General features: G+C 39.9%; 2 protein-coding genes across 2 annotated transcripts; both read right to left on the reverse strand.

The window, feature by feature from the left end:
• Nucleotides 1-1,800: 1,800 nt before the first annotated feature.
• LOC125929210 (olfactory receptor 52P1-like) lies at nt 1,801-4,535 on the reverse strand. The gene is made up of 4 exons (XM_049640191.1): nt 4,464-4,535; nt 3,649-3,774; nt 3,181-3,254; nt 1,801-2,889 (listed from the first exon to the last, which is right to left on the reverse strand). The coding sequence occupies exons 1-4, from the start codon at nt 4,533-4,535 to the stop codon at nt 1,869-1,871; spliced, it is 1,293 nt and encodes a 430-aa protein (XP_049496148.1). The 3' UTR covers nt 1,801-1,868.
• Nucleotides 4,536-13,067: 8,532 nt separating this feature from the next.
• LOC125913654 (olfactory receptor 52D1-like) lies at nt 13,068-14,152 on the reverse strand. The gene has a single exon (XM_049618864.1). The coding sequence runs from the start codon at nt 14,061-14,063 to the stop codon at nt 13,113-13,115; it is 951 nt and encodes a 316-aa protein (XP_049474821.1). The 5' UTR covers nt 14,064-14,152; the 3' UTR covers nt 13,068-13,112.
• Between the last annotated feature and the right edge of the window lie 10,303 nt (nt 14,153-24,455).

The following is a 24,455-nucleotide window of genomic DNA, read 5'->3' on the forward strand; positions in this document are numbered from 1 at the left end:
AAAAATACCAGTGAGAAAAGAAATACAGTCAGACTTCCTTTCCATACCTTCTCTGATTTTCAGTTTCCCAAGTTTTCACAGAACCAGATGCTGCTGCCAATTTCCCAGTACATTTTCTCAAGGCGTGCTGTGTTCAGACCTTAATAAATCTTTAGCCCATAATTTCAGCAAAAAAAAAAAAAAAAAAAAAAAACCCAAAAACAAAACAAAATAAGGCTACTCATGTTTAGAGAATATCTCACCAAAACAAAACAAAAAAATATTTACAGCATGTGGATCCCTTCTGTATCTCAAATCCTTTCAAATAAGATTAAAAGAAAATCACTCTCAGATCTCAGCAAAAACTAAGCCTCCTGTTATCACAGCTCTTCAGGCTAATGAATGCCTCAGTCCCCTTCACTACTGACATATATAGGTCATTTACATAATAAGCCATTGAGCTGAGTAGTTTGGCTTTGGTTTGAATTTTGTCTATGTTTTGTGGAGGATTAACTATCTGACCTTGGTCCTCTAACCAGACAGGCAGGACTCTTCCTCAAACCTACTGCTCCTATTTCTTCTATTCATAGAAAAGGCACTTCCTGTTCAATCCTCATTTTTTTTCCGCCTCAAGCCTGTGCCCTTTATTTCAAGTTCTGGAATGTCCTAGCCCTTGGTATCCAACGGTTCAGCATACTGGAAACATTTGTTATTATTTCTTACCGCAGGCACAACACTCTGGAGAAGGTTCATTTCTTTCCCTCCTGGTAAACTATTGTAAGAGACTCACTTAAATAGTGGTCATGTGGCTTTAACCATAGGTATCGTTTTTACTGAATGCTGTCTCATATATTAGTTATACAATATGATGAACAACACTAGAATCTTTCTGGTTTCAGCTTCATGAAATTTACAATATTCACCATTATATCTACAATAACCTTCTAGAACGACAAATGATATCCTCTGAATTAGTGAATTCCCACACGTGGGCACAAGACCTGAACTCCACAGCTGCCATGAGTACCTGTTCAGGACGTCATCCTGGGCACCCACAGAAATTGCCTTACAGAGGTCTGCATTCAAAGGTTTCCAGTATAAAACAGATTTTTATAACTATGACCATTAGCAGGTCATTCTCAGACATTTTCTTTCTGAGAGAATCTTGTCAAACAGTGAATTCATTCGGAGGAGCAGAACAGTTGACTCTGGGAGTTTCTACAAATAGGAAATTAGGTCCAATGCTTGTAAACCTTTACGGTCAGGAGCTTCTCCTTTAACCCTTTCTTCTGAGAGCTGTCTGAGACTGGCAGCTTATGTCTCCTGTGCATATTCCTTTGTTCTTCATGGAAATAACCAGTCTCTTACCCGAACGTAGGGTGAACTAGCAGAGAAAATAAAGCAGTGACTGTAAATATTAATTTACTCTTCCTTGTCCTTTCTCATTGCCCCCAATCTCCATCCCCCGTTTCCCCTGAAGCAAACAAATACAAATGCATGCTCACACCCACATAATTCTTGCTCTTACATGGTAAAGTGGTGGGCCAGTTATTTTTGCTCAATGTTGTCTCCATATGGAAGCATCCTAACTCATTTTCTATGCACTCTGTGTGTTTTGTTGAAAGTGCTTTTAAAAACATGATCAATATAACTTTCCCAACTGGCATGTCAAGAAAGGAGAGAATGTCATTATTTTAACTTCATAGGGAAAGATTCTTCCTTTAGACCTTTAGAGTTACTGAGAGCAAGGAGGTCTCCTGTGACATAGCCTCTCTGTCCAAGAGTGGGGCAGTCAATCTGCCCAATACGACATATCTCATCACTACTCAATACTCCCAGGAACTGCCTCCACTAAACATTTTTTCCTCATACCCACTACTGCTGGATGATCAGACAGGCTTCTGACCATGGGTTGTGGTTACAGGGTCCTTCTTCCAGCACCCGTATTTGGTCAATTTGTCCCGAAACTCTTTGGTTTTCACTGCATAAATAATAGGATTGAGCATTGGAGGAACAAGGAAGTAGAGGTTCCCAAGAATGGTGTGCACATGGGGTGCAATTCCCCTACCAAAGCGGTGAGTGAGAAAAGAGAACAGCGAGGGAGTGTATGAGATAAGCATGACACAAATGTGTGTGGTGCAGGTGTTGACTGCTTTGTGGTGGGCTTCCTTAGAAGACAGTCGCAGTACAGCCCGGATGATAAGCACATACGATGAAGCAATAGCTGAGATGTCCAGCCCGATAACCAACAAGGCCACCACCAGACCATATATCCTGTTCACTGTGGTGTCCACACACACCATCTTCACCACAGCCATGTGCTCACAGTAGGTGGTAGGGATGACGTGATTTACATGAAAGGGCATCTTCTGGAGGAGGACAGGCATGGGCAGAATGAAAAGGATGGCTCTCACTAAACTCACCAGGCCAATGAGCCCAATGCGACTATTGGAAAGGATGGTGGCATAACGCAGAGGTTCACAGATGGCTACATAGCGGTCAAAGGCCATGGTCATCAGGATGGCTGACTGCAACGCTGATATGGAGTGGATGAAAAACATTTGGACCAGGCAGCACACATAGCTGATCTCACTCTGGCCAAACCAGAAGATGCACAGCACCTTAGGAATGGTGGTAGTGGACATGCCCAGGTCTGTGAAGGCCAACATGCAGAGGAGCAGGAACATGGGCTTGTGCAGGGAGCGCTCGGTGCAGATGGTGAAGATGATGGTGCAGTTCCCAAGGATGGTGATGAAATACATGGAAGAGAAGGGGACAGAGATCCATCTGTGCTTGTCCTCCATCCCAGGAATGCCTTGGAGAATGAAGAAAGGTGGGTGACCCAGGGACGCATTGCAAACGGTCATGGTGATTCTTTGGGGAAATACCTGAGAAGAACAATAAAAAAAACTTCATGAGCCTCAAATTCCAAAAGAATCAATGTTTTCAAAATGGAAAACTAAAAAGGTGGGATGTGTAGACACTCAAAAATGATTCTGGAATCAAGCTAACATATGTCATGTAGTATAGTAGAATGCTGTCATGTTAGAGTTATAATAATGTGGTGTAACATCTGACAAATACATATTTCATTTTGAATGTGTTATTCATGATGAACTGAATTATTATTCACACAAGACATCATTTTCACAAAAATTATTATGTGTAATTTTGAATGTGTATCCATTTAGAGAATGTCACTTGAAGCCTGTGAGGCAAACGTGGATAGAAATACCAACCACTGTGACAGAGTCTTCAAAACCACTCTCAGTCCACTTAAGATGAAATAAGTCCACAAAAGAGCTCTTCAGTGAGGACCAAGAATGAAGCAAGTGACAGGGCTCTGGGAACCTGAGACCAGGATACCAGATGGAAGTGCGAAGCCACCTCACCTGAACCACTTACCGGAATAGGAGGCAGGCAGAGTGTGAGAAGCTGGTCCTGGACACCTTCTTCAGATGTGTGTGTGTGAGTGTGTGTGGCTGTATGTTGCTATATCTACACATACATCCGTGGGGCTCGTGGGGAACACACTCTGTGCCCGGCATGTCTCCACTCGTCACTCTCGGCACGCACAATCCATGGTATGGCCCTTTAAGTCACCTAAGGAAAGTCCCCCTGGGTGCCCAGAATTAGCTCTTTGCTACTCCCTCCTTCCCAAACACATACTCTCAAGGCACCACTGCTATTTTGGATAAACTTGACCCTGGAGGTTTCCCTAAGCTCCCAGGGGATGAGGCTGGTTGACCCTAGCAGTTCTGGGCATGTTCCAGTCTTTGGCAGTCCTGGAGGAGCCTGAGAGGAGACAGTGAAATTAAAGCTAAATCTGGAAGTAGAGGAGGTCCCGGCCGCTTGTATTCCAAAGGCTCTCTTTCCCAGATATGTATAAGTGTGGGAAGCCGGTAGGACCTTACTCCATGACTGGGGTAGTCATGCTCCTGAAGGCATCAGAGGTACAGCCCCTGTTGTTGGATACCCTGGTGAAATGTTGTTAGTGGCTCTAGCTCCATCTATCCTTATTGTCTTCCAGGTTTTTTACTCTAACGTGTTTCCTAGGCCAATGGCTTTACCCTAGATGTTCTCCCCAGGGTATTTTGTGAAATACCCTCTCATGTGTTATAGTATCCTCTCAACTTCTAGGTCCAGATATAGCATATGTCTTTCTCATTAAGTCAAAAGAAGAAAGTTTGTCCAAAACAATCTTCCACATCCATTGCAGAATGCACAAGACAGTACTAACCACTGTCAAAGTCATGAAAGACCATTCATAAGTCGACTCAGATGGCTGGATTCTGAATTGTGATGTCCAAATGGTACTACAAGTTGTGCCTACAGGACAGGTCCTGTAGGGAGACTTGTTCAAAGTCAGGTGTCAGCAGAAGGAAAGCAGGGGCTGAGGGAAGGAGTGGCAGAATGAAGGGCCTGGCACAATCAATACATCAACAGAAAGAATCATCAACAAATGTAGACAAGCATGGGGGTACCTGCTCATAGTCATATCCACACAGCCTTCCCTGCAGAAAGCTGTGCTCTGGTACCACATCAGAATCCTGCATCAGTCATTCTTTTTTTTCTGTCCCTGAGAGATCCTCATGGATGACAATGACAGGTAGCAACCAGAAAGAATCCTTTCTTCCTAGCCTTGCTTTCTCACTTTTACATCTATGGTCCGGTGAATTCCCTGCATGGAACTTCTTTTTTTTATTATTATTTTTTTAATTTTTTAAAAATATTTATTTATTTTTGACAGAGAGAGAGAGACAGAGCATGATAGGGGGAGGGGCAGAGAGAGAGAGGGAGACACAGATCTGAAGCAGGCTCCAGGCTGTGAGCTGTCAGCACAGAGCCTGAAACGGGGCTCAGACTCACAGACCATGAGATCATGACCTGAGCCGAAGTGGGACGCTCAACCGACTGAGCCACCCAGGCACCCCTCTGCATAGAACTTCTAAAGAATCTCTTCTTGTAGAGTGTCCCCAAAGTCCTATCAAGTGCTGCCATAGTACTGCACAGAATCCTCGACCTGTCACAACTTTTAAGCTTATTCTTTGGATAATCACACTACTCATGGAGAATGGTGCTGGTTGGAATTCTCCACAAATCCTGTATCCCAATCACTAGCACCATGTTTGGCATTAGTGGTCGGATTAGAAGAGTCAAATAAATGAATAAGTTAATGATAAATGAACCAAATAAGTTCTTTCTTGGGATTCCTGGGTGCTTTGTCGTTTCAGCGTCCAACTTCAGTTCAGGTCATGATCTCACGGTTCATGAGTTCAAGCCCCCACGTTGGGCCCTGTGTTGAGAGTCCAGAGTCTAGAGCCTGCTTCAGATTCTGTGTCTCCCTCTTTCTCTCTCTCTGCCCCTCCCCTGCTCATGCTCTCTCTCTCTCTCTCTCTCTCTCTCTCTCTCTCTCTCTCTCAAAAAAGGAATAAACAAAAAAATTTTAAGTTCTTTTAAATAGGAACTAATTATGTATCCTAGCTTATGAGATCTTACATGGTTTTGTTTTCTTGCATTAATAAAAACTAATAACCAACAATATTTGAAGGCCATGCTTTTTCCATCAATGAATTCATAAAATCAAGGCCAATCCAAACAAATTTCAATGATTCATTATTAGAATCTTGACAAAATAATTCTGAAATTTAAGTGGAAGAACAAATCACTGAAAATGATATAACCAGGGACCCCTGCCCTACTAGAATTTAAAATGTATTATAAAATGTTGCAAAAAATGAAGCTAATTGCAGGAAAAGACAGCTTATTTGAGGAGAATAGCATCATTACAAATGCCCAAGTATATATGCCATATATTATATAATAAAGACAATAACTTAAAACAGTGGAGAAAAGATAAATATTAAATAATATAATTATACAAAAATAAATAAATCTGTATATCTCACATCACTCAGGATGCATAATACATAACCAGAAGCCTTCAGTTCCTGGATGGTGATCTCTAGACCTCTGGAATGTCCTGTCTTACAAAAGTGTCTTCAATTTGCCTGGTGGCTTTGGCCACTGGACAGTCTATTGGTGTGATTTACGATGAGGGTTTTGGGTCACATCATATCAGTTCTGACCTCAACAATAGCTGAAGACTAGAGGTATAGCTTGACTTCCTGGAGGGACAGGAGAATAAAAGCCACCACATGAGCAATATGTAATCAAGCCCCAACAACAATTCTGGACACCAAATACTCAAATGAGCATCCCTGGTTGGCAGTAACACTGTGTAGTCACATATGGTGACCAAGAGGAGCTAACACCCATCCATGACTCCACAGGGAAAGAACAACCAGAAACTTCACACTTTGAACCCTTACTGGACTCTGCTCAATGCATCTCCTACTTCGGCTATTTTAATCTGTATCTTTTTGTTATAATAAAACTTTAATTCTGAGTATAGTGCTTTTCTGAATTTTGTAAATTTGTCTAATACATTATTGAACACAATGATGATTGTGATGACCCCCCCCCCAAGTTTATAGCCAGCTATAAAATGGTGGAGGTCCTGGGACCTCTGAGTTCATTGGAAGCATCTGAAGTAAGGGTGGTCTCCTGGGGACTTTTCTCTCAGACCTTACAGTTTGACCAATGGAAGGTAATTCTAAGCATTGGGTAGAGATGCATTTTCTGAGTTTTATTAGATTGTTATTAATCATATAGAAAATTGTTTAAGTTAGACATCGTTCCAGCTTGATTAGGCTGTTGTATAGCAAATCACTCCAGACTTAGTAGCTTAAACCAACATTATTTTGCTCACAAATGTGGAATTTTAGTCAGTGCTCAGTAAAGACAGCTTGTTTCTCTTCTTCTAGGAGCTGGTGAGGACATCTTGACTACTGGCTCTACTTAACATCAGAGAAGGGGCTGGAATCATCTGGTACTGGCTTACTCCAGGGTGTGGGGCTGGGCCAGGAGAATTTAATAGCTAAAGGCTGGAACAGCCAGGAATCCTCATTAATCTCTCTTCATCTCTAGATGATATCATGGCAATTTCAAGAAAATTGGAATACTTACATGTGAATGAAAGAAAAGAAATAACCAGAAGGAGGGGAGAAGCAGGGCAAAGGTGAAAGGGCAGTGGAAAGGAGAGAGACAAGTCTGTATTTCTTTCCACAACCTGGCTTCAGAAGTAAGTCATATTCTATCACTTCCAACATATTCTTGTCACTGGAAGTGAGTCACTAAAGCCAGCTTTATGTGAAGGGAACATAGCTTGTATCTTTCATTGGAGTGTCAATATCATTTCATAAGAAGAGCATGCAGAATGGGATACATTGGTGTAATTATGTTTTTATCATATGCCATGGACATTAAATTTAAATTTTTTTTCTAAGGTGAATTGGATACATGGTTATGAATATTTAGATATATATACACAGAGATTGTGATATTCCCAATCCTGATTCAAACCATCTCCCTGATTCTTTGGTTTATTTAAGTATAATTCACATAAAAAACTGAGGGTTGACTGGGGGGCCATGGGGGAGAAGGGAAAATGGGTGATGGGCTTTGAGGAGGTCACTTGTTGGGATTAGCAATGGGTGTTGTATGCAAGTGATGAATCACAGTAATCCAAAACCAAGAGCACACTGTATACACTGTATGCTAGCCAACTTGACAATAAATTATATTTTTTAAAAAGTATAACTAACATACAATGTTATATATATTCCTTTCAGGTGTACAATATAATGATTCAACAATTCTATATATTTCTCAGTGCTCATCAAGATAAGTGTACTCTTAATCCTCTTTAGCTGCTTCACCCTTCCCCCACCACCTCCCCTCTAGAAACCAGCAGGTTGTTCTCTGTATTTAAGAGCATGTTTTTTTTAATGTCACCTTGTTCATTTATTTTTGTTTCTTAAATTCCACATATGAGTAAAACAATGTGGTATTTGTCTTTCTCTGACTGACTTATTTCATTTAACATAATACCCTCTAGGTCCATCCATGTTGTTGCAAATGGCAAGATTTCATTCTTTTTTATGACTGAGTAATATTTCATTATATACATATCTATCTATATATATATATCTATATCTATCTATTTGTCTGTCTCTCTATATATACACACACACATCTTCTTTAGCCATTCATCTATGGGTGGATATTTGGGTTGCTCCCATATCTTGGCTAAAGTAAATAATGTTGCAGTAAACATTTTCAAATTACTGTTTCTGCTTTTTAGGGGGTAAGTATCCAATAGTAGAATTATTGAATTGTATAGTACTTCTATTTTTAATTTTTGAGGAATGTCTATACTGTATTCCACTGTGCTACACCAATTTGCATTCCCACCAATAGAGCAAGAGGGTTCTTTTTTGTCCACATCCTGGCCAAAACCTGATATTTCTTCTTCTTTTTTTTTTTTTTATTTTAGCCATTCTGACAGTTGTGAGCCAATATCTCATTGTAGCTTTGATTTGCATTTCCCTGATGATGAGTGATGTTGAACATCTTTTCATGTATCTGTTTGCTATGTGGACGTCTTTGACAAAAGGCCTATTCAGGTCCTCTGCTTATTTTAATTGAATTATTTGCTTTTTTGGTATTGAGCTGTTGTGAGAAATAATCCTACTGGCCCAATGAAAGAAGGGATGAAGAAACTCCGAGCACAGTGAAGTGAGGCTCTAATTAACATTCTTGCAAGAATGGGTGTCTGATGGAAAGGCACACTCAGGAAGGTTACAGCAAGCAATTAATCTTCTAGCGTGAAGTCCCTCCCCTGATTCCTCTTTGGCAGAGTACTACAGAGGTTACAGTGTTACTCAGAAGTCACCTATGCCCATGTATGGCCAAAAAGTAGTCTGATTGGAACAAATATACATTCCTTGAGGTGACACAGAGACTTCAGTTCTTTGGTGCATGCTCAATGCAAAGCCCACAAAAAGGAGAGGGGAAGAAGAATCAGGAAGTGAAGTGTCTAAAGTTTTGGGACTCCATTGTGGGAAGAGGAGGCGTTCATACATATTTCCAATAGTTTGTAAACCTATTGTTAACTAGATAGCACAGCTTTTATTTGGTATTTCTGAGAATCATCTCACTTACTTTTCACAACTCTATAAGTTCTTTACATAATCAAGGAAGTGAAAGACCTTTCCTCTGAAAACTAAAAAATTGATGAAAGGAATTGATAACACAAAAAAATGGAAAAATATTCCATACTCATGGGTTAGAAGAATTAATATTGTTAAACTGTCCATAAGACCCCAAGCATTCTACAATTTAATGCAATCCATATCCAAATACCAACATTTTTTTTCACAGAACTAGAATAAGTAATCCTAAAATTTGCATGAACTACAAAAGGCCCTAAATCACTAAAGCAATCTTTAAAAAGAACAAAAGCTGGAGGTATCACAATCCGATTTCAAGATAGATTACAAATCTGTAGTAATCAAAACAGTATGGTACTGGCACAAAAACAGACACATAGATCAATAGAACATAAGAGAGAGTCCAGAAATAAACCCATGATTATATTGTGATAGAGGTAGAGCCCCTCCCTAAGGAATGTGATGGAGGCCTTCTCAGAACAAAGAAAGGCAAAGTGGCCCAATCAACTCCTATACACATATGCATAACTCTAACACAATTCTGTAACTTGGACTGTATCCAATCAGACTATATGTGTCACCATATATGGGAAACAAAGAAGTAGAAATTGCATAAAAGACTATACCCTGCTCTGCTCAGCGCTCAGCCTTTTGAGTTTTAGCCCACTGAATCCCTGCTAGCGTGAATAAAGCTGCTTCCTGGGAAGAAAGGCCTCAATGTCCCGTCCCTCTGTGCGAGAATCCTTCTACAATATGGCCAATCTACAACAATGGAAGCAAGAATATACAATGGGTAAAGATGGTATCTTCAACAAATGTTGCTGGGAAAACTGGATAGCTACATGCAAAAGAATGAAACTAGGACCATCCTCTTACACCATATACAAACTAAACTCAAGATGGCTTAAAGACCTAAATATGAGACCTGAAACCATAAAACTCCTAGAAGATCACATATGATGAGGTTTTGGTGTGATGGTGAGGTTCATGGGTTTTGGAACTGATGGCCAAAAAAGAATTCTTGAAGACATCTTTGGTGCAAAAAGGTGATTTTATTAAAACACAGGGACAGGACCTATGGGCAGGAAGAGCTGCACTGGGGTTGTGCAGAATGACTGGTTATATATTCTGGACTTGAAGAGAAGTTTCCAAAGAGGCTTTTATATGCTAAAGACTCACAGATTACTGAAGGCCTGACTATTATCAAGCTAAATTTGTTTTTCCCTCTAGCAAAGCATTAACATTAAGACAGTGGGGAGTTCCTGGAGAAATGTTAAACTCTGTATTTGCCTCAAGTATTTGTCAATGGGCTACAGGTTATAAGGAAATTTTATTTTACCTGCCATTTCCTTCTTGCCTTTGTTCCCCATATCACCATGGAGAGGTGATGTGGGGCTCCAGGAAATAGAGTCTATAGGTTTTTGGAGATTAGACTACTGATAAGATTTTCTTTTTCTTATAATTTACTAAGGTATTTGTAAACTGATGGAGACTCTATCAGTTTAACCATTTATTTTCTGTCCTTTCCTTTGTCCTTGGGCAGCCAGCAGTGCCTGAGGAATGTCACACATATCCCACACATATCCCACCTGGGATGGGGGGTATGCTAGGTTGTATTTTGCCCTCAGCTTGCCTTATGGTCCCCCATCACATCAGTAATTTCTCTGACATAGAGAGTAGAAACATTTTTCTAGATAGGTTTCCTCAGTCAAGGGAAGCAAATGCAAAAAAAAAAAAAAAGGTGGGACTTCTGTGGAGTTATTTCTAGAGAGTGTATTGTAAGCCCTGGGAAGGAGAATGGGGTAATTGCTGAAACATCAGCTATGTTCTGGTCTCAAGGCTGTCGAATGTGATAGCATTATGAGAACAGAGCTCCATGATCCCCCAGGAGCCAGTTAAGAAACAGACCTGCCTGGTAGTCTTTGAAACTGCACATCTTCCCTGCACGCTTTCACGTAAACACCGGATGTGTGTCTGGTTGATATCTGGAGGCTCTTTGTGTTTTCTTTCCATGCTTTGACATTCTTTGATATCTATATCTTATGAAACATAAAATAAAGACTGTGCAGACCCCCGTTGCTGCTGCTCTCTTGCAGAGGCAGCCCTGTATGTCCGCTTAGTCTGGTGTCTGAGAACTTTTTCTTGAGTGCATGGCAACAGACGACATCAATCCAAAATCTTCTGCACAACAAAGGAAACCATCAACAAAACAAAAAGGCAACCTGCTGAATAGGGGAAGATATTTGCAAATGATATACTCAATAAGGAGTTAATACCCTTGATTCTTTTAAAAAATAATGTAGCACAAGCATAATTTACAAACCCAATAAGAATTTGTGATGGTTAATTTTATATGTCAACTTGACTGGGATAAAGGATGCCTCAATAGCTAGTAAAACATTATCTGTGGGACGTCTACGAGAGTGTTTCAGAGGTGGGGATGAGATTATCATTTGAACCAGTGGACTAAGTAAGGATAATAGTCACCAATGTGGGTGGGCAACATCCAATCCATTGAGGGACTGAACAGAACAAAAAGTCAGAGAAAAGGTGAATTTGCTCTCTTTGCTTGAGTTGGGACATCGGTTTTCTTCCCTTGAACATCAGCATCCCTAGTTCTCGGGTCTCAGATCTCATACTGAGCCTCACACCATTGGCTCCTTGGTTTTCAAGCCTTCATTCTCAGGCTGAATTACACCACTGGCTTTCCCAGGTCTCCACTTTACAGACAGAAGATTGTGGGACTTCACAGTCTCTAAAATTGTAGGAACAAATTTTTTTTTTTAAGTAGACTTCATGCCCAGCATAGAACCTAACACAGGACTTGAACTTATGACCCCGAGATCAAGATCTGAACTGAGATCAAGAGTCAGATGCTCAACTGCCTGAATCACCCAGGTGTCCCAATTTTTTTTAACTTAACTTCTTCTCTCCCTACAGCATGAGTTTCCTAAAGTCACACACTGTGCCTTATTCACCTGTGAAATTCAATGCCCATTATACCTAGTACATAATTTATTCCACAATAAATCTCCTCTTTTATCATCTATGTATCTATCTGTGTATCTATGTATCTATCTATCTACCTCTGTTATCATCTATCATCTATCTACCTCCTATCGGTCCTATTTCCCTGGAAAACCTGACTAATACAAAATTCTGTAGAGAAGCCTTATTCAATGCTCTAATATAAGCTGCACAAAAGTTAACCATTGGAGGAAATTTTGATGTGCACAAGATTTTTCATTTATAATGCACCTTAAAAAAAAGGTAACAAACCTCAGCTCCTAGGGAAGGTAAGCCTGTGCTAGGGCATGAAGGCCAGTTATTTGGAGAAAGATACTTGTCAAGCCTGAGTAACCTGGGTTACCCTGGTGAGGATCAGCAGGAAACTGTGTCCTGGGAATTCGTATATACCCAAAGCATTATTGACTAAATGAGGTTAAACAAAAGGTCAGGCTACCTCTCCATAGTAGTCCACAAAATAATTTACATAGCAGTCATCTCCATCTGTTTAAATCTGATCCCAGATACAGAGGAACCTGGGCTACCATGACCATCTTTGGTCTCGCATTGACACTCTTATTACAAACACTCTTGGTCTAAGAAAGTGCTGACAATCAATTAATCAATCAGTGGTGTGTGTGTGTGTGTGTGTGTGTGTGTGATTCTCAATTTCTTGAAGCTATAAGTAAGTGGATCTTTTCTTATCACTTTTCCTCTTTCCAGCCCTGAGTTTTCTGTACATAGAGTAATTTACTGGTTCTTACTATCAAAAGTACTACAATGCCTCCTGACCTTTTCCTAGGAAGATTCAAAACCTACAGGCCAATTAATGAGCCACATAATAGCCTTACAGGAAAATAGTCTTCTGTAGATTGAGCAAGTATAAATGTGTTGTTCTAAATACTTCAGAAACTTTCAGATAATACATGATACTGGTTTGCTAGAATTAGCAGAAACAGAAACCTCTAGTCCAAGGATAAGATGTACTAGAGAAGATGAAAGATTAATTATAAAACTTTTCCCATTGGTCCTTGGGGTATATAGACAGTCTAGCTACCTCCTTCCCATAAAAAAGCCAAATATTCTTAGGCGGATTTGTTTGGTATTGATGCCATAGACCAGGGGGTTAAGAACAGGGGGCACGAGGAGATAGAGATTTGCAAGTACAATGTGGACATGAGGAGGTACTTGGTGGCCAAAGCGGTGGGTGAAAAATGAAAAGAAGGCAGGTACATAGAAAACCAGAATCACACAAATATGGGCTCCACAAGTGCTAAATGCTCGGAATTGGGCATCCTTGGAGGGCAGGCGCAGCACAGCCCGCAGGATCAAGCCGTAGGAGGTGGTGATGAGGACCACATCCATGCCAGTGACTGAAAGTGCCACAGTGAGTCCATAAATGGTGTTGGGCTTGATGCTGGCACAGGCGAGCTTGGCAATGCCCATGTGCTCACAGTAAGTGTGGGGGATGATGTGGTGTCCACAGAAGGGTAAACGTTTGATGAGGATGACAAAGGGGAAAACAAAGAGAAGGCCACGGACCACACATGCCAGACCAATCTTCCCAATCACTGTGGCATTGAGGATGGATGTATAATGAAGTGGGTGGCAGATAGCCACATAGCGGTCAAAAGCCATGGCCAGTAGAACAGCCGACTCTGTGGCAAAAATAGTGTGAACAAAAAACATCTGGGTGAGGCAGCCATGGTAGGAAATTATGTGGGACCTAAACCAAAATATTGTTAGCATTTTGGGCAATGTGGTCGAACAGAGAACCAGGTCAGTGATAGAAAGCAGGCACAGGAAGAGGTACATTGGCTCATGTAGAGTTCTATTTGTCATGACGATGTAGAGGATGGTGCCATTGCCAACCAGAGCAAGGATATACATGGAGCAGAAGGGGATGGCAGCCCACACGTGCTGATCTTGCATTCCAGGGATTCCAAGTAGAATAAATGTGGAAGGATGAAAGGCAGTGTTATTGATGACAGATGTGGACAGCATAATGATGAAGAGAACACAAGGTTTTATCTTCCTAAAAGTGGTTAGAAAATGAAATCAAGTCATCCTCGATGTCATTTATTCCCCCCACATATCCATTCAGTTTCTTGCCTCTCTTTCATTCCCATCAATTCGACTCCACTTCATGCTTTTCTCATTTCTTTCCTGGGGTATTAAAATAGCTCTGTAACTAATATGCCTACTTCTAGGATTTGCATCTTCCAGTGAAACCTCTACATTGCTGTAGAAATATTCTATCATGTGAAAATAATCAACAATAATACAAATATAACCTTTCTTAGTGTATGCTGTTCAGAATATCTTGTATTACCTTCCTCTGGTCTACCCTCCACCACTTTCCATCATGTTCTTGGTCCTGGGACACTGGACTACATCCAGAGACTTCCCTGCTCTCTCACTTCTGGTTGGATTTGACTATAGGAAACAGCAACAAAGGATTAAAGGCAGGTCAGGACTTTTTTTTCCTTTAGCTCCCTCCCAGCAGGGTTGCTGCAAACTGGCTTTATCTCCCTCTGGATTTGGTTTCTTCTTCTAACCGTGTCCTCCTCTTAACCCTTCAGTACAAAGGACTGTAATAGTGCCCGCGGTCACTAATCCAGGAACTTCACAAGACTTTGTGATTTCCCTACACTTGCCCACATCTTTGAAAATGGTTTCTGTATTTCACTGTCTTGAGATGTCCTAATGTAGGTGTGTGCTGCATTTCCTGCTAGGATCTTGATATGATGTGCAAAGCTCTTCTTGCTTCTGTTCTTGCTTTTGCTCACCTATCTCATATTATTTACCATCACACTCCATCACGTATTTCATGTTCCAGCCATATCTGAGTGTTTCGAAATGTCTAAAAGCATGCTTAATCACATCTGCATGCTTTTTCATACACTGCTTTCTTGGGGGCATAGAATAGCTATTCCCATTGATCACCTGGAAAGCTACTAATAGTCATTCAAAACCCACATGAGGGGTCCCTGGATGGCTCAGTCAGTTAAGTGTCCAACTTCGGCTCAGGTCAGGATCTCACGGATAATGAGTTCAAGCCCCACATCGGGCTCTGTGCTGACAGCTCAGAGCCTGAAGCCTGCTTTGGATTCCATGTCTCCCTCCCTCTCTCTGCACCTTCCCCCACTTGTGCTCTGTCTCTCTGTCTCTCTCTCTCAAAAATAAATAAACATTGAAAAAAATTTTTAAAAAAACATGAATATGTTGAAGCCCTTCTAGGGTCCTTGCTGTTGTGTTAAGGGCATCATACATCTTCAGCATACCTCCCTTAGGAAATATAAACTGTTCTATAATAATGTGTATGTCTCTTGCCCCATTACGCTATGAAAATTGCATCTCATTTTTTTCTCTACAACCAGCTTTAATGCTTTATATACACAGGACCGATAAATAATGTTTAATAGGCAAATAGATAAAGGATTGAACCCAGCAAATGAATTTTTTAACAGACTTTTATAAGTGACCATGTCTGAAGAATGGCATATCTTCTTGCAAGTCTTCCTTATGGATCAGACGAGATCTTCCCTCACCAGATCTATGATCTCCATCATGTTCTTTTCACTCAATATACTGCAAGACATGATCTTATTTAGCTCTTCAGTACATATGTAGTCTAACCTAATGTATCTATATAATAAATTTTTATCTCTTTTCTTGATTGGCCACGTGATTTAGTTGGATTATAAAATATATTGCCTTAGTCTGTTTTGTCTGCTTTACAGTATGAGCTCTGATATGATAGGTCAGACCAGAAGCCACACAAGTATGTGTTCCCCGAAGTCTCCAAGTGAAGCATGCCATGGGAAGGGAAGTAGAAAGTCAGAGACCAGGGGTTTACAGGTGAGGTAAATCAGGGAAGGTTTCTGGCAGTGACTGGGCCATAGATTGAGATTATGCCAATAGGTAAGGAGAAAAGAGTAAAAGAGGCATCTTTCACTGGAGACATCTCACCATGAGAGATCCTTGTAGGTGAAGTCAAAGTCATCATTCTTACCTTATTGAATTCGAATCTCAAAGACCCTCTTTTTTAGAAGGGACATTAACATTAATTTCATCCAATTGTTCTCACCTCAAAAGAATTTTAGAATGTGGAAACACCTAAGATAAGATAAAAAGTTTTGTAATAATTAAAAAGAATATCCTTCCTTCAATCCCCTATTCACATCCACCTGTATTATTAAAAGACCAACTAATTTTGTTTGTTTTATTAATTGCAATATACATTTCTCGTATGCTACTGCAAGTTTATTACTTCGTGCTAACAATTACTACAGCTATAAATTGTATAGGTTATAATGTTATTATAAGTTTTAATTACTAATGAAATTGTTATTTTGCTTAAATTTTTAAGCCATAAAAGAGAATTTACCACAATTCTATTGTAATTTTTTATACCCTTAAAAATTCAACAATCAAATTATAATGGCAAGTGACTATAAACATTTCAAAGTCCATCTTAGAAGGTATAAATATTTTATTTTTTACTTCTATCCTGGAAATACCTATGGTTTTTAAGCCATAGGAATATAATCTTATCATCTATTTGAGAAATTAGTTACAAAGCATATATAATTTAATAATGCTATGATGCTTGGCTCCCAAATGTAATATCCTGAAATGTGGTCACTTAGAAGCTGCTTGTACAAGTCTAGTGACAGAAAGCCTATACTCTCTTGAGGAAACCATTTTCCATTTCAGACCCTCCAAGTCTGAGACTACTTATCCTTTCCTTAGGTCAATGTCTGTAAACACAATCCACATCACACAAGCATTATTCCTCTACAGTGTCTTAGGTTTTCAATTTTATGAAGTAAATATATCTTGTAAATATATCTTCTAAGTCTGCTCTTTCATCTTATTACTTTCTCAAAAAATACATTACTGACTGTCTGCTATGTACCAAGCCCTCATCTGGATGTCTTATATATACCAAAGAGTAAGAATATGCATGCTCCATGATATATGAAGCTAATGAGAAGTGCTAATGAAAAGACATGATCAATCAAATAACCTCCCATATATGTGTGGAAATGATATGTTGATGTATGCTATAAGGAAAAGGTATATAACCAGTTCTTAGAGAGAAAGCTTTCGTAAGGAAATAAAATTTAGGTTCCAAATCTAAGTCTTCCTCAAATGCTCCAAACATCTCTTGTACAAATCACTTCCTAGGATTGTCACCTTCTCTGTGTGGTCTGGAAAGTAAGACATCAGAAACTAAATTCAGACTGCCTGCCTGGGTTCAAAATCTGGCCTGATTGCAGTTACTTGCTAATTGTCTTATTCTTCTCTCCTCAGTTTCCTAATATAAGATTTGGATGATAATTCTTAGTTTGTAAGGTTGTCAGAGAATTGAGAAAAATCATGCAAAGTACATAATACAGTCTCTGTAATTTAATAAGGATTGGTTACAATACTCACAGATATTTCTCATGCTTTTGCACATCTCTGAGTGCATTGAAATAACTAGGTACCTGCCTCTCAGAAGAGGAAACTTCATTTAATTCGTCAAGTTGAAAGACATATTGGCTTTTCTTGAGTCTGTAATCCAAGGGTGAAGGCACTGAGTTTCATCCACTTTGAAATCAAGAACTATCTTCAGAGATATCCAAGACCACTTCTCAGTTAGCTAGGTTAGGTGGTGTCTCACGAGACCTGAGATGGAATGGCTCCTCAATGATCTCAGTCTCATTGATTTCCCCTCATTCATCTCCCTTGGGATTGAGAAACAGTCGTGATATGGGGAGTCCTTCAATACAACAGGAACGAGCTGCCACCAAAGACAATAAAGATGAAGAAAAATGTGTATCTGATTTCAGTTAAAGGAAGAAATTTGATTAGGCTGTTCAATAAGACAGTCTCCTGATTTTTCCCCAGAAAAGATAACAAAACCTGGGGATACTGCAGCAGAGATTCATGGTTTAATGGGCTTCTAAGTTTCCTGCATATGAAATTACAGGACAGAATTAGAGAATTTGATTGGGATGGTGCCAGCTGTACTAGAACCCCGGTGAGATTGGAAATTAGATGGGTTTGTTGATCTCCTAGGTTTTCTGGGGTCACTGTGAGGGTTTTAGGTATGTAAGAACAGGGCGACACTCTAATATATATATACATATATATATATATGTACATATATATATGTATATATATGTGTGTGTGTGTGTATATATATATATATATATATACACACACACATGCTTATCCACACACTTCTTCATTTCTGCCATACTGCTGTGAGTGACAACAAGACACAGCTATTGTCAAGAAATTCTGAATTCATCATTGCTTTAAGAAAGGCTTTTCCTAGAGTTCTATCTGACTGGTTTGTCTTGAGGCCATAAAGAACAGAGCAAGAGACTGAAATGTCTAACTGCAACAGAAAGGACTGAGGTGCAAAGAAAAAGACTTACTGAAAATACGTTTTTTTTTTAAATTTTTTAACGTTTATTTATTTTTGAGACAGAGAGAGACAGAGCATGAACGGGGGAGGGCCAGAGAGAGAGGGAGACACAGAATCTGAAGCAGGCTCCAGGCTCTGAGCTGTCAGCACAGAACCTGACGCGGGGCTGGAACTCACAGAGCACAAGATCATGACCTGAGCGAAGTCGGATGCTTAACCGACTGAGCTACCCCGGGGCCCCTGAAAATACGTTTTGATATGCAATAAGGCTATGCAAACATCGGAGGGATTCAAGGAACTGCACCTCTCATAATGGGGAAGGGGACAATCTGATATGAACTCAAGAGTGGCCAAATACATCAATGTCTTGGTATGATTGTCATCCCTCTGTATCTTCCCCTACTTCTGCCCCTGGCTTTATAGAACTGTCCTCAACCTTATTTTCTGTCCGTCTCATCCATTTAACACTCACCCCCACTTCAGTCAGTAGTCAGCCATACTAGAGAAATCCAGCATAAGTAGCATAACTCCTGGATCTATGATTTGGTCTCATTTATTTCCACCCTCTGAAGGCTTTTTTGACCCAGTGAGGCTATGGTGTGGCTCAGAGCACCAATGGTCACAGCTGCTAAAAGGAAAGGTGAATTTGCAAATAAGATCCCTGAGGGGACACACCAGTCATATCAGAGTCTTCTCTTAAAGCCTAAAGATTTTTTTTAAGGCAGGAGAAGAGTCATCACTATCCTACAATAAGTTACTGCCTGCTCATCTCTCAAGCCAAAAAAATAAAATAAAATAACATAACATAAAATAAAATAAAATAAAATAAATGTAGCCAAACTGTGTCAAATAGTTAGGAAGAGAAATTCAGGGAAAAAGGTGACACGGAATGATAGACTGGGAAAAGATATACTTTGAGTTGGAATTTGCATGGCTTCCTTTGGTTGCCTAATTCAATACAACATATTACCTATTCTCAAGAAAATAATCTTTCTGCTTAATCTGAATTTCTGCACATTCACCTTGAGCTCAAGCCTTTATAGCCCTTAAACAGTCTGTGTCTTCATTAGGGTAATTCTTTGTCTTTTTTCCTTCAACTAGTTAGACCAGACTATAAACTTCTTTTTTTTTTTAATTTTTTAATGTTTATTTTATTTTTGAAGGAGAGAGAGACAGAGTGTGAGTGGGGAAGGGGCAGAGAGAGAGGGAGACACAGAATCTGAAGCAGGCTCCAGGCTCTGAGCTGTCAGCACAGAGCCCGACCCGGGGCTGGAACTCATGCCCTGAGCCGAAGTCGGACGCTTAACCGACTGAGCCACTCAGGCGCCCCAGACTATAAACTTCTGATTCAAAGAACTGCTAGTTACAGTCCGGTGTAAGATACATTCTTCTCCTATAACGCACTGAAGGAATGACAGAGTGGTCCTTTGAAATATTTCTCTTTATTCACCCATCAAAGTCTCACTCAGGCCAAGTATCTAGGTCACCTGGAATGAAGATACAAAATTATATGTTGAATTGTTTGGGTCAGGAGAGATTCCCATAAATTAAGGCAACATGGAAAGTGTGTACTTGGGAAAAATGTGAAAGGGGATGATAGCATTTCCTCCCAGAACTGGATGTCATCTGGAATTATCCAAGACTAGGGTATATCTGAGCCATGGGAAGATACCTTTCCAAGGAAGAAGAATGGACAAGGTGGATTCAGACTCATTTCAACTATACTCACCAGGCAGATCTCACAGAATTGTAAACATCTTAGTTATGTCTCTTCTTCCTCCCTCACTCCAGACCTAAGCATCTGACACATTGGTATTGAACTATAAATACATACAATACATACATACAATAATATTTACAATTTGTCTATGACTTCTTTCATACAAGTTGGTGTGTAAATTGGCTCAAGATTTTTAGAAAGTGATTTGAAAGTATAAAGAGACGTAAAAAGTGATTTCCCTTAATCAAGTACTACCACACAGAGGAATCTACTTTATAGGAAATAAAGCAAAATAAAATGAAAGAGATGTAGATTTGAATCCCAGCTCTGGCATATACCAGCTGAGAAATTCTGAATAGATTGTTTAATTTTTAGGAACTCAGTGTCTCATGTGTAAAATAGAGCTATTCATTACACCATAAGTCTTCTGGTTCCAAAACTTTATTGTACACTGGAACTTCCTGGGGCCTTTTGAAAAATTCTGATGCTTTCATCTTACCCACAGTCATGCCAATTTAACTGATACAGCATGAAACCTGGGCATGACAGAAGGTGGATTATCAAGGCCCTGAGGAGGAATGTACTTAGTGTAGATGAGAAGATTCAAGAGGACAAGTATGGCGAAAAGCAAATCAGTCAGGGAAATGTAGTAGTAGATGAGACCAGAATAGATGACAATAAGTCAAGGTCATGTTGGATTCTGTAATAGATTTCTCATTCTCATATCTATCTTGTTTTTCTCTCCTTTCTATATATAAAAGTATTCCTGATGTTTTTAGACCAGGGCCATGTGGCATTTTATAGCCAACGGTGAAAATAGAAGAGGCAAATATCATGTCAGGCTAAAATATTTAAGAACAAATGTGTAGACTCTATGTTTTTTCTTCATCTGCTGTAGTGACAAGGAGGCCATGCTGCCATTGCTGAACGGCAAGTTATAAGCAGCCTAGGTCCCTGAGTCACTGTATGGAGAAAAACTACCCTTGAGAATTATCAACTGTTGTAAGACTTTGTGGACATAAGAAATAAAACAACTTAAGTGTCCATGGATAGATGAATGGACAAAGAAATTGTGGTGTATATATAATAGAATATTATTCAGCAATAAAAAAAGAATGAAATCTTGCCATTTGCAACAACATGGATGGAACAAGAGTGCATTATGCCAAATGAAATAACTCAGAGAAAGACAAATACCATATGATCTTTCTCTCTCTTATATGTGGAATCAAAACAAAAAAAAGCTCATGGACACAGAGAACAGATGATTGGTGGTGGTTGGTGAGAGGGTGAAAAATGAGTAAAGAGGGTGAAAATGTGACATAGCTAGCATTTTCGGATACTTTGTCTGAGCAGCTACTAGGCATGGTCCCTGCAGTTTTTCCTTCATCTCCATTTACAGATAACAATTATAAGATTCAGAGGACCTCTCTCTGAGGCGACTTCAATGGTTTAAGTGTCTGGAGAACCCAGGAGGCCTCTCCTTCTAGCACCCCCACATCCTAAACCAATCTTCATGTTATATGCCCACATTTTGCGAATATTTTTTTTTAATTTAGAAGTTCAGTCTGATCTATTAACTCTTGGTTAAGAATGTCTATTCCAGCCTGCCCTGCCCATTTCTCAGATGAGATACCGAAGCTCAGAATATGAGTAGCCAGCCAGTTGGGTGGCAGAAATTTCATGACGTCACTGATCGTTTGGCAAAGGTACCAGAGCTTTCTGGAGGTGGCTGCAGGCCCTACCACGCACCATCACCGGCCCCTCTCCTGTCTCGTAGGGCCCTTGGGTGGGCAAAGGGTAGGGGAGCTTGCAGGAGGCCATGGCCAGAGGCATGGACACTGAGGCAGCAAGGATGCTTCATGAACTGGTAGTGTGACAGCCGCAGGGATCTGGGTTGGTGGGGATCTGTAGGTGTGGGTGGCCACGGCCTCAGGGTGTTCAGGTGGGCGGTCCTTTGTTACTGGGAGGTGGAAAATCCCAATGGCCATGCCAAGGAAAGCTAATGAGATCCACCTACACACACCTACACACACACACACACACACACACACACACCAGTGGCCAGGAAATATTTTTTCCAAGAAACTAAATTTAGTAAAGGTAAGAGAATGTGCATTTAAACTTAATCCACACTCCTCCCTGTGCCTTTCCCGGGCATTAAGGTGTAGTAGTTAAGAATGTGGACTTTGAGATTAGATTATGTGGGTTAAAATCCCAACTCCTCCATTTCCTAGCTTTGTGAATTTAGGCAGTGATATGCTCTCTGGGCCTCAGTTTCCTCATCTATAAAATGAGGATAATAATAGCCCCTCCTTCATAGTTTCCTTAGGAGAATTAAATAGGACAGTTGTGTTTGACACTGGGCCTGGGAGGCCCTGGAGCATGAGGACACCATAACTCCAGGCAGTGAAAGGTGGCAACACCAAGCAGTATACAGAGCCAGAAAACTGCCCAAGGCACTCACACAGCCCAGAGAAGCAGCTACCTGCCCCAAGGGACTGTAGAGTCTGAGGGGGAAAAAAACCCAACAACCCTAAAACAAAACCAAAAAATAAAAAAACAGTATGAGAAGAAATAGAGAAATGTGATATAATTGCCATGAATTACAAAATTTAGGTGGCTATATATCCCAGCTTGCCCAAGAAAGTCTCAATTTAGGTCTGTTGTTGTCTAAATGAAATTATGAATAGTTTCCCTGTCATTATCAAATTATTCATGGTCCCTTTATAACTAAAAACATTCTTAGTTTAGCAATGCTAAATTTAAAATATGGTGAATCAGCATATTTATGATTTTTATCCCACAGTCACAGGCATAGAGTGGACAGTTAGATTTAGAAAAAAACTTACTAGAAAAGCATAATAAAGTGTGTGTGTTTGTGTGTGTGGGTGTGTATGTGTGTTACAAAGGGAAGGAGGGTGAAAGAGGAGAACTAATTTGTATTCAACAGTAATCCTAAGAATGAATCAGAAAATTAAAGCTGGTGACAAGGAAGGAAAAATGAGGAAAATGAGAAAAAGTGAAAAGGTAATAAGATCAAGTTATGATAAACTCATTGAAGAAGTTGAAAGATTATTTTCTGGGATTCAAGAGAAAGTGAATTGTAAAAACAGAAGGTGATGGATTAGGAACCGAATGCCTAAAATTTGGATTATTAACAATTTGCATATATTTATGGAAATACAAATTCTAAGGTGTTCCTAAGGAATTCAGTAGATGAGGTAGGGTGGTCAAGATCTTTAGAGAAAAATTCAGAGTACTATAAGTCTAATTGTTCCAAATACTTATTATTGTATAACAAACCACCCCCAAAAGTACTGGTTTAAAACAATTTTATTAATCCATGATTCTGTAGATCTCCAAGGATGATGCGGGCAGTTGTCATTTGAGGTCTCTCCTTCTTTCTCTTTCTCTCATGTGGCTGCCATAAGATTTTGGATGGGGTTGGGGCGCCTGGGTGGCTCAGTTGGTTAAGCGGCCGACTTCGGCTCAGGTCATGATCTCACGGTTTGTGAGTTCGAGCCCCGCGTTGGGCTCTGTGCTGACAGCTCAGAGCCTGGAGCCTGTTTCAGATTCTGTGTCTCCCTTTCTCTGACCCTCCCCTGTTCATGCTCTGTCTCTCTCTGTCTCAGAAATAAATAAACGTTAAAAATTTTTTTTTTAAATAAAATAAAAAAAAAAGATTTTGGATGGGGTTATCTCTAAGTTTCATAAAAAGTGACACAATTGATTCTGGCTATTAACTAGTAGTTCAGCTAGGCTGTTAACCACATAAGCTCTCCATGTGGTCTGGGATTCTCACAGTACTGTGGCTGTGTTCTACGGAGAGTGTCCAAAAATGAAAATATCTATCTAAAGACACCAATGAAGAAGAGTTAAGGGTTCTTATAATCTAGACTTGGATATCCTGAAATGTCACATCCATTACATTATTTTTTCAGGGAAGTCACTAAGGCCAGCCCAGATAAGAGGGGAGTGGAATTACACTACACTTCTTGGAAGACTGGCAAGATCATATGGCAGAAAAGTAAATGATATTGTTTTGTATATAAAGATGTTGTTTTGGTCATCTTTGGAAAATAAAACCTGCACTAATGCACCCTAGGCCATAATATCACAGATCTCCCTTTACATACCAAATACATTCACAAAACAAAACAAAACAAAAACAAAATACATTCACCTCTTCCCTAGTTCAAAGTCTAGGATCTCAGCCTCTAAATCAGGACATAATGTGAATAGAGCTCCT

The sequence above is a fragment of the Panthera uncia genome, chromosome D1 (assembly GCF_023721935.1).
Source record: "Panthera uncia isolate 11264 chromosome D1, Puncia_PCG_1.0, whole genome shotgun sequence".
Classification (NCBI taxonomy): domain Eukaryota; kingdom Metazoa; phylum Chordata; class Mammalia; order Carnivora; family Felidae; genus Panthera; species Panthera uncia.

Bases quoted from the DNA above. Each gene is read 5' to 3' on its own strand.
- LOC125913654 (XM_049618864.1), bottom strand. From the start codon at position 14,063: ATGCTGTCCACATCTGTCATCAATAACACTGCCTTTCATCCTTCCACA.
- LOC125929210 (XM_049640191.1), bottom strand. From the start codon at position 4,535: ATGCAGGATTCTGATGTGGTACCAGAGCACAGCTTTCTGCAGGGAAGG. The intron at 3,775-4,463 runs GTACCCCCATGC...GTCTCCTCTCAG, and splicing joins GTGGATATGACTATGAGCAG to GCTCCTCCAGGACTGCCAAA. The intron at 2,890-3,180 runs GTGACATTCTCT...AGGCTCATGAAG, and splicing joins GTTTGCCTCACAGGCTTCAA to TTTTTTTTATTGTTCTTCTC.